The 10,121-nt window shown below is 38.9% G+C and overlaps 1 protein-coding gene across 3 annotated transcripts in view; it reads right to left on the bottom strand.

Moving 5' to 3' along the window:
* Positions 1-283: 283 nt before the first annotated feature.
* PPIL6 (peptidylprolyl isomerase like 6) overlaps positions 284-10,121 on the bottom strand; it is a 35,437-nt gene continuing 25,599 nt past the window's right edge. For all 3 annotated transcript variants that reach the window (XM_007190673.2, XM_007190674.2, XM_007190675.2), the window contains 2 exons: positions 5,316-5,451; positions 284-484 (listed from right to left, as the gene is read on the bottom strand). In XM_007190673.2, coding sequence (XP_007190735.1) covers positions 373-484; positions 5,316-5,451 — 248 coding nt within the window. In that variant the 3' untranslated portion in view covers positions 284-372. The remainder of the gene's footprint in view (positions 485-5,315; positions 5,452-10,121) is intronic.

The raw sequence follows: 10,121 nt of genomic DNA, 5'->3' as shown, positions 1-10,121 counted from the left end.
TGGTATTGGTCCCGCAGCTCAAGAATTGGGGCTGACACCTCTGTTGTTCTCTTGGCCTTTCCTTCATGGCTCCAGCCTCTCTGCATTCAAGACTGGATAGAGGGGAAGGGGCAGGACCACTGGCATTCTGCTGCTGTCTCACTGGCCAGAACAGTATCCCGTGGCTACTCCTAGCTGCAAAGGAGGCTGGAAAATTGTGTATTTTGCTTTAGGCAAGAAAGGAAAATGGGGAGGGATTGGGTGTTGGGAGAGCTAACCTACAGAGTCCGCCACAGCTTTCAAATCAAATTTTAACAAGCACTGTTTAATTAAATCTAGAAACAGCTGATCAGATGTACAATAAAAAATTGTCAGAAAATACTGATACGAAGGTTAGGCATAAAGCTCTCCACTGTCAATAATTACACATTGTTGTATTGGTCTTTCATTCTCTGTTGGAACCAATTCTAGTTGATGAAGAACATCTGTTCCTTCAATCAATTGCCTATATAGGAGAACAGAATGGAAAATTCAGTCAGTCATAAATTTTCACATTTAGCTTACATCCCTAAATTGAGTCCTATCTAGCTTAGCTAAGGCTGTTCCCTACAAATTAAATTAACATCAGTCATAAATACCTTAAATAGCTGTAGATATGTCCACTTTGCCATGCTCCTCCACACCTGCTCCAGGACCCTTCCAGTCTGTTATCCTCACTGCCATCAGAGCGATCTTTTAAAAATGCTAATGTGGTCTCACCTCCTCCACTTAAAACACTTCAATAATTTCCCATCATCCTTATGATAAAGACCAAAGGTCTCTCCCATGGCCGGCCTCCCCACTCCCCTCGAGGGTGCCTTGCAGCATGCTCCCTTGCTCTGTCGGCTCCAGCCAGACTGGCTCTCAGCACTTCAGCCACCGCCCCATGTGCCCTTCCTGCCACAGCTGTCTCCTTTGCTCTTGCCTCCCTCTGTCCCCTGGCCTGGTCACCTCCTGGCCTTCCTTCCGATCTTAGCCATCACTACCTTGGGGGATGTTTCCCAGACATCGCCCCCCTCCCCGCCCCGCTTATGTCAAGTTCCCCCTCTCCCTTATAGGAGTGATCAGGGATAAATTTGACATTTATTTCTATGCTGCTTGGATTAATTTCTGATTCTCCCCTGAGGGCAGAGATCATGCTTTTGCTTAGTGCTCAGTGCCTGGCACAGAGTGGGCACCTCATTGCCATCCACTGAATACATGAATAAAAGACAGCCCAGAGCCATGCTAGTTCAGGTCTCTGTACATGTTCGCTGGCCACAAGCCAGAACTCCCCGAGTGGAACTAGACTTCTGATGGTTCTCTCAACTAAAAAAAGGCAGCAGAGGCCAGAGAGATAGCTCTAAACATAGGACTGTGCCCTCTGCCAGTGTTTGGGTTGAAGCAGTGGTTAAGGGGAAGGTGCAATTTCCATTTCATGATCCTTTACGGGGACAGTGTCAGTGCTGACACTGACCATCTCTAGTCATTTCTTTTCTGGAGGGCTCTATTTTTGCCATCCCAATTAGAAAACATGACACAGAGCAGGACACAAGATACATTCTGAGGATGAAGAGCAGGGAATAAATGGACAGATTCACCTCTGTCCAAAGAGGCTGTGAAGCCTATTCTCCACATTGGTTTCACAAATACTGAATGGGCACCTACTGTGTGCACCTTTCCACTGTGACAGGTGTTAGGGCACAGAGTAAGTGAGACTCAGTTCCTATTTCAAGTTGTTCACAGTGTGCCAAAGAGGACAAAGAGGCAGTTTGATTTTGGTAGTTAGGGGGATATTTCTGACCTAAGCCTTGAACGGGATTTTGGCAGACTGAAGGAAGGCAGAACGTAACAAGACAAGCAAAGGCCCAGAGGCTGTTCTGGGAGGGATGGTACTCTGGTCTGGCTGCAGCTCAGCTGCCATGTTCAAAGCTTCCAAATCTACATCTCTAGCCCTTGCCCAGCTTGAATACCTACTCCTGGTATTCAGGAGTTGCCACCTGCCTGTCATACAGGCATCTCCACTTGAAACATAACTTGTCCACCTTGAATTCACGATCTTCTCTCCCATATCCTCCTCCTTGTATTCTCTACTGTGGTGAATGGTACCAGCCATCCAACCGGTTCCAAAATCCTAGGAGCTCCTCCACATCTTCACTGCCCAATATGGTAGCCAATAGCCACAGGTGGCTACTTAAATTAAATTAAATTAATTAAATTTAGTTCCTCAGTTGCACTTGCCACATTTCAAGTGCTAAGTGGCTTATGTGGCTAGTGGCTGTCATATTGGGCAGCACAGATCATAGTACATTTCCATCACTGCGAAAGTTCTGTTAGATACCATGGCTCTATACCTTTCCATAACCTCACCACCAACATCTAAATAGTCATGAAGTCTTGTTGAATCTAATTTCCAAATATCTTTTGAATTTTTCCATTTATCCCCTGCTTACCTGTACTGCCAGTGCCTTAGACTAGGACTTCATTTATGGCCTACTATTACCATTGCTTCTTTTTTTTTTTAACATCTTTATTGGAGTATAATTGCTTTACAATCGTGTGTTAGTTTCTGCTGTATAACAAAGTGAATCAGCTATAGTATACATATATCCCCATACCCCCTCTTGCATCTCCCTCCCACCCTCCCTATCCCACCCCTCTAGGTGGTTACCATCGTTTCTTAACTGGCCTTTCTACCTTCATTTTCATCCTTTGCCAGTTAATTCCTCACTTCTGCTAAAAAGAGATTTTTTTCAGAACAAGAACCTGGTCATGTTGCTCCCAGTTAAAAATTCTCCCATGGCTTCCCGGCCCCTTCAGGTGGGGGTCTGTGCTCAGCAGCATGGCACCCACAGCCCTTTGAGAGCTGGGACTTGGCTGTCTCATCTTCTCCAGCCTCTACTCTCTCCATTTCCCCCTGGGCTCTAAGCTCTAGCCAAACTAAATGACCGGTAGATAGGATACTCCTTAGGGTCTCTCTACGGAGGTTCTCCACTCTTTCTAAAATTTATTTTACTCCCTTTGATTTCCAGCCTTCTCTATCTGGCTAACTTCTACAGGACTTTCAGTACTCATTTCACCTTCTCATGAAGCTTCCCATGACTCCTCCCCACTTTAGGGGTCCCTTATAATTAATTAATTCCTCCCCAGCACTATCCCCAACGTATACCCCTTTGACCTATGTATGTGTGAATGGAGATCTTACAGGCTTATATTTTGATATTCTTTCCCTGTGAAACCACAGGGTAGGGCCATCAACAAGACTGGGGGTTGATGCAATCTCCCCTAAAGGGCATTCCCAGTGTCATCCATCTGAAGACAAGGCAAGTTCATGTACCAGAAACTAGGGCTTGGAAGGAGGGTCTGTCTCAAATAGGAAAGGAAATTTCTGTCTCTCTCTGGACCTTGCTAACCATGTCTGGGCTTCTGGAAGCTCAGATAAACCTGCGGGTGCTCTGTGATGATAGGGAAGAGAAAGCATCTTCCACTAGAGGCAGCTCTACAGCAGGGAAGGAGGGTATCCCTGAAGGAGTTAGTTATATTTTGTCAGATTATCTAGTTGCCTATTATGGTATTACTTTTCTGCTTCTCGCCTAGCGTTCTGTCAGGTCTTGTTTAAATATTTCAGCCCAGACTCAGCTGTAACTTGGAGGCTTAAGGGAAAAAAATTGAGATTATACTTAGGCTAGAGCAATAAAAGCAGTGCAGCGCCTCCCTGAGGCCAGTGTGTTGGTGATAACGAATTAGTGCGAGAGATTCCCATAAAGATGAATCACGTAGAAAAAGGCAATCACCAAAAGGAGAACAAGCACTCCTCCTCTCCACTACCATCCTGTAGGATCTGCATTGGCTTTTACTAAGGAGTTGGAGGGTACTTATTGCCTTGCCCTCTCTCCTGTATCCCCAGTGCACTCTTTACAGGGCTTGCATGTTCATGTCTCACTGTCTTACAGTTGTTGGGTTTTCCAGCACACTCTATAGGCTCCCCGAAGGGCGGAAGTTGTGCCACATCACTCTTGCCCCAGGACTGAGCACTGGGACTAGCACTTGTTAGGTGCCTAATAAAATGCTGGTTGAATGAATGGGTCAGAAGGCCAGCAGCAGTGAAGGCTGAAAAAAGATGCGGGGCCAGAGGGTGGAGGACCTGCAATGCCGCTCTGAACTCTAGGCTCTATGCATCTGTGGGTGGAGGTGGTGAAGGAGGCACTAAATTTTTTAAAGTAGTCATGTTTGCATTTGAGAAAGGTACCTTTTGGAAGGATATAAAGGATCACCTAAGCATATGGTTGAAGGCAAGATACTACCAGCAAGATGACAGGAAGATATTTAAAAGATCTAAGAAATTGTAAGAATTATTTGGATTTAAAAAATAATGGAAGAATGCATTTCAAAATCAGAATATAGTTTATTAAGACCAGGAAAGATGGAGGAAAATGCATTATTTTAGCTTATGTAGCTGTTAAAATCATCTCTTTAAAGAAATCTCCTTTGGATGAAAATATACTTTCTGCTTTTTCAACCTGGAAATATCACCTGCATTACACTGAAGGAATAATTGTGCTTACATTTTTTTTTAAATTGTGCTTAAAATTAACATTGGCCTGGAATTTTTTCTGAGGATGAAGAGTCAGTAATTATCCGTGTGGAGTAGCTGGAATAATCTAATATTCAGAAAAGTTCTGATGCCTTATACATCATTTCAGGAAAGACAAAGTAAGCTTCAATTTATATTCATTTCAGTAATCAAACAGAGATATGAAACATGGGAGTGATGAAAAGTATAGTCACCATCCATATTCGGTCCACATGCCTATAAGCCTCTTGCTAATAATATTCTAGTAATTATTACCTGAGATATTTCCATATTTTAAATTGCTCAGTAAAATAAAAAGTTACTTGTAGCTTGGACGATTTTATCTCTCTCTTCACAATGTTCATGGACAATTACATAAATGGCTTCGCCTCACTTCTGCATCTAAATATATCTAGATTATTAAGAACTATGGTGTTAATAGTTACTAAGAATTGACAATATCCTTGAGGCTGAAGATCCATAGAAGGATGGATGATAGATCGATGGATGGATGCACAGGACATTATAATGGGTGTGCCTAAATGGTTTCCGTGTTTATTATAGATAGCAAGCTTCTTATGAAATACTTACTTCTGAACATGTTTGTCTACAGTATTTGTATTACTTTTGCTTTTAAATTCTATTTTTAGTTACCCGTAGACTGTGTACAATACTTACCCACATCTTTTTGAACCACATTTTTACATATATGAATATTATATAGACGAACTTACAATGCACATACCCAAAAGCCACATATTTTCTGTCTAGATAGGGAGCTGCTTGTAGTGTGATGTAGAATTGTGACCCATTGCTGTGACGGCCTTTGTTGACCATTCCAAGAACTCCCCTTTTATTATGAGGAATTGAGAAGTTTTCATCTAGAAAAGACAATATGCAATAGGTCACTAAAATATTTCTATTTTCTTGATTGATAGTAATACATAAAGCACAAACAATGCTTGGTAACAAGGGTTCTCAATCATATTTAGCAATATATCCCAAACTGTAAATATTCTATTTGTTTCATATTACTTTCACTCAACTGGGCTGTTAAAAAAGAGAAGCTGGAAAGTCTTAGACCTATTTGAGCATTTACCTTTAGTTTATCATTAATATAGCTAAAAACAAGTGTGCTAAGAAAATAGATAATGTAAAAGGAAGAACTTGAAATTAATAATATAAAAGGAAGCACATACCTTTTTTTAGGAATAAAAGTCAGCAAACATTCTTGTATTGTTTTGGCAGTAATATTTTATTCAAACTATCAATGTGATTATTAAAAATGACTCCTTGGAGAAACCTTTCACAGGCAGACCCTTCCCCTCACAGCATCTTCTGCAGACCTCTATTATAGTCTTTAAAACACTTTATGTAATTGTTTACAGGCTGTTTCATGTTTGTGAAGGCAGGGGCTTTATCTCATCATCGCTTTACCCCCAGGGCCTCCTAGCACATTACTTGGCACATGTGTGGCCTTAAATATTGATGATGAAAATAAGTTAATTTATGCTTATTTTTAGTAGTCTTTAAACAAATTTTAATCTCAAACCTTATATGGGTTGACCAAGATTTTGTGGAAAGTTAATTTTTTTTAGTGTAAGATTAACAAGTAAAGAGAATTATACGGTGATTATCGGGCCACCATTTTCAGGAAGAACCATTTCCAGCATGAAATAAGATTTGCCTCCAAACTCAAAAACACAGAAGGAAGTAATAGAAGAGAAATTCAATAAAAGTTTTCATTCAATAACTTTATCAAATTCTGGGAATAATTGAGAGATATGAATATTAACTGTCAAGATTTTCTTAAACTGCAATTGCTGACTATTCTCATTTTAAGTTTCAGAGCTAAGCCAACAAAGCAATTAAGCCATATCTATGGTGGTTACTTTTAGCTTGTTAAACTGCACACTGAATAAAGACCTCTGAAATCTTATGAAATGAAAATAAAGTATTTTTGTGCCAATATAGCTTTATAATTACATTGATACTCCATATTCATTTCAGTGGAATAGAGAATAGCCCGTTAATTTCACAGAAAATCACATGGCATAGAAATCTGCCCAAGCAGAGATTCAGAGAGTTTTAACAAAATGGTATTTGTCATTGCTCTTAGATATTATGATCAATTTTTCTTAAATTCTGAAAGTAATTGGAAAGAAAATTTATAGAGTTGTAATATTTTTACCAAAAATTCTGTGATTATGGGAGAACTTTTAAAGCATTAAGGGTGTAACTTTGTTTGAAAGAGAAATCAGAATTCACCTACTGAAGAAAATCAGTTTCTGAATTTATTTAATATAAAACTCATTCTGATGTTTATAATGAAAGCAACTACTGCTTTCTCAAGTTTGGGGAAACTGCTTCTATTCTCTCTGGTAAGGGAATAAGCAGACAATTTGGGACATTTCTGTATAATTTTCTAAAGACAATAATGTCAAGTAGAAATTGGACTTGAATCCTGCAACATCAATTTTTTAAACCTACTGCCCTAATTTTACCAGCATATTTAAATAATAATAGCTTTTCACTAATTCTTTATTGTTACATAAAAGTAAATTGGGTGTGCTACCTAGCATTTTTAAACTGCTGCTCTAATGAAATATTTTATTTTTTATATTTTTAATTAAAGTATAGTTAATTTACAGTATTGTATTAGTTTCAGGTGTACAGCATAGTGATTCAGTATTTTTACAGATTATATTCCATTAAAAGTTATTATAAGATAATGGCTATAATTCCCTGTGCTATATAAGAGATCCTTGTTGTTTTTCTGTTTTATACATAGGGGTATGTATCTCTTAATCTCATATCCCTACCTTGCCCTTCCCCCCTTCCCTCTCCCCTCTGGTAACCACTAGTTTGTTTTCTATATCTGTGAGTCTGTCTCTGTTTTGTTATATACATTCATTTGTATTATTTTTTAGATTCTACATATAAGTGATAACATACAGTATTTATCTTTCTTTGACTTATTTCACTAAGCATAATATTCTCTCAGTCCATTCACATTGCTACAAATGGCAGTATTTCATTCTTCTTTATGGCCGAGTAATATCCCATTGTGTATATATATATATATATATATATATATATATATATGTATGTATATATATATATATATATATATATATATATATACCACATGTTCTTTATCCATTTATCTGTTGATGGACACTTAGGGTGCTTCCATAGCTTGGCTGTTGTAAGTAGTGCTGCTTTGAACATTGGGGTGCATGTATCTTTTTGAATTAGTGTTTTTGTGTTTTCTGGATATATACCCAGGAGTGGAATTGCTGGATCATATTGTAGTTCTATTTTCAGTTTTTTGAGGAACCTCCATACTGTTTTCCATAGTGGCTACACCAACTGCATTCCCACCAGTAGTGTACAAGTGTTCTTTTTCTCCACATCCTCTCCAACATTTGATATTTGTAGACTTTTTGATGATGGCCATTCTGACTGGTGTGAAGTGATACCTCAGTGTAGTTTTGATTTGCATTTCTCTAATAATTAGTGATGTTGAGCATCTTTTCACCTGCCTGTTGGCCATCTGTATGTCTTCTTTGGAAAAATGTCTATTCAGGTCTTCTACCCATTTGATAGGGTTGTTTTCTTTTTTTCTTTTTTTGATATTGAGTTGTATGAGCTGTTTACATGTTTTGGAGATATTAACCCCCATCGGTCATATCATTTGCAAATATTTTATCCCATTCAGTAGGTTGTCTCTTTGTTTTGTGGATGTCTTCCTTAGCTGTGCAAAAGCTTTTAAGTTTAATTAGGCTATTTGTTTATTTTTGCTTTAATTTCTTTTGCCTTAAGAAACAAAGATGCAAAGCAATCTACAGATTTAATGCACTCCCTATCAAAATACCCATGACATTTTTCACAGAACTAGAACAAATAATCCTAAAATTCATATGGAACCACAAAATACCTCAAATTGCCAAAGCAACCTTGGAAAAAAAAGAACAAAGCTGAAAGTACCACCCTCCCAGACTTCAAAATATACTACAAAACTACAGTAATCAAAACAGCATGGCGGGCTTCCCTGGTGGTGCAGTGGTTGAGAATCTGCCTGCCAATGCAGGGGACACGGGTTCGAGCCCTGGTCTGGGAAGATCCCACATGCTGCGGAGCGGCTGGGCCCGTGAGCCACAATTGCTGAGCCTGCGCGTCTGGAGCTTGTGCTCCGCAACAAGAGAGGCCGCGATAATGAGAGGCCCATGCACCACGATAAAGAGTGGCCCACACTTGCCGCAACTAGAGAAAGCCCTTGCATGGAAACGAAGACCCAACACAGCCATAAAAAAAAAAAATTTAATTAATTAATTAATTAAAAAAAAAACAGCATGGCACTGGCACAAAAATGGACACATAGATCAACGGATCAGAATAAAGAGCCCAGAAATAAATCCATGCACCCATGGTCAATTAATCTACAACAAAGGAGGCAAGAATATACAATGGAGAGGAGACAGTCTCTTCAATAAGCTGGGAAAACTGGACAGCTACATGTAAAACAATGAGATTAGAACATGCCCTCACGCTATATACAGAAATAAACTCAAAATGGATTAAAGACCTAAATGTAAAACCTGAAACCTAAAACTCCTAGATGAGAACATAGGCAGAACACTCTTTGACACTGAAATATTTATTTTAAAACATGTTGATTGTGTACATGACGTTAGGAATAAATAGCCAAGTGTTTATCAGTACTTGAATGGATAGATTATTCGGGTATATTCATAATATTAAACAGTAGTGAAAATGAGAGAATTCCAGCTATAGACGACATGGATGAATCTCATAGGCAGTGATGAACAAAAGAAACAAGACACAAAGAATGCCTGCCATATGAGTCCATTTATATAAAGTCCAAAAATAGTCAATAACTCTGTTATTTAGGGATCTATACACAAGTGTTTAACAAGAAAAGCAAGGAAAAAGTCAGGTTAGTGGTTACCTCTAATAGGGAGATGGAGTTATTATTGAGGATGGACAAATGGGGTGCTTCTGGCATGCTGGCAGTTTTTATTTCTTGACAAAGATGGTAATATGGGGGGTTGCTTTATAATTTTATTTTAAGTTTATTTTTTTAAATACATTTAAAAATATATTTTTATTTATGTATTTACTTGGCTGCGCCTGGTTGCAGCATGTGGGATCTAGTTCCCTGACCAGGGATTGAACCCAGGCCCCCTGCATTGGCAGCACGGAGTCTTAGCCACTGGACCACCAGGGAAGTCCCTGTAATTATTTTTAAATTGTACATATGCAGTTTCTCTATATAAATAAATCTCACAATTTAAAAAAATGAATAGCCCTTAAATGGCTACCCAGACCACATTATCTTCAATTCTTATTTCTACTAAAAAATACTTTTGTATAACTTAGTTGCATTATTGAATATTGACAGTGCATCAGGCTCTCTGCTTTTTATTAATGTTCACTTTCATTTAAAGACAAGGAGAGACTTCCCTGGTGGCACAGTGGTTGAGAATCCGCCTGCCAATGCAGACACAGTTTCGAGCCCTGGTCCAGA

The sequence above is a fragment of the Balaenoptera acutorostrata genome, chromosome 14 (assembly GCF_949987535.1).
Source record: "Balaenoptera acutorostrata chromosome 14, mBalAcu1.1, whole genome shotgun sequence".
Lineage (NCBI taxonomy): Eukaryota > Metazoa > Chordata > Mammalia > Artiodactyla > Balaenopteridae > Balaenoptera > Balaenoptera acutorostrata.
Note: the sequence above shows the minus strand (reverse complement) of the source record. Positions and strands in the feature narration are given on the sequence as shown.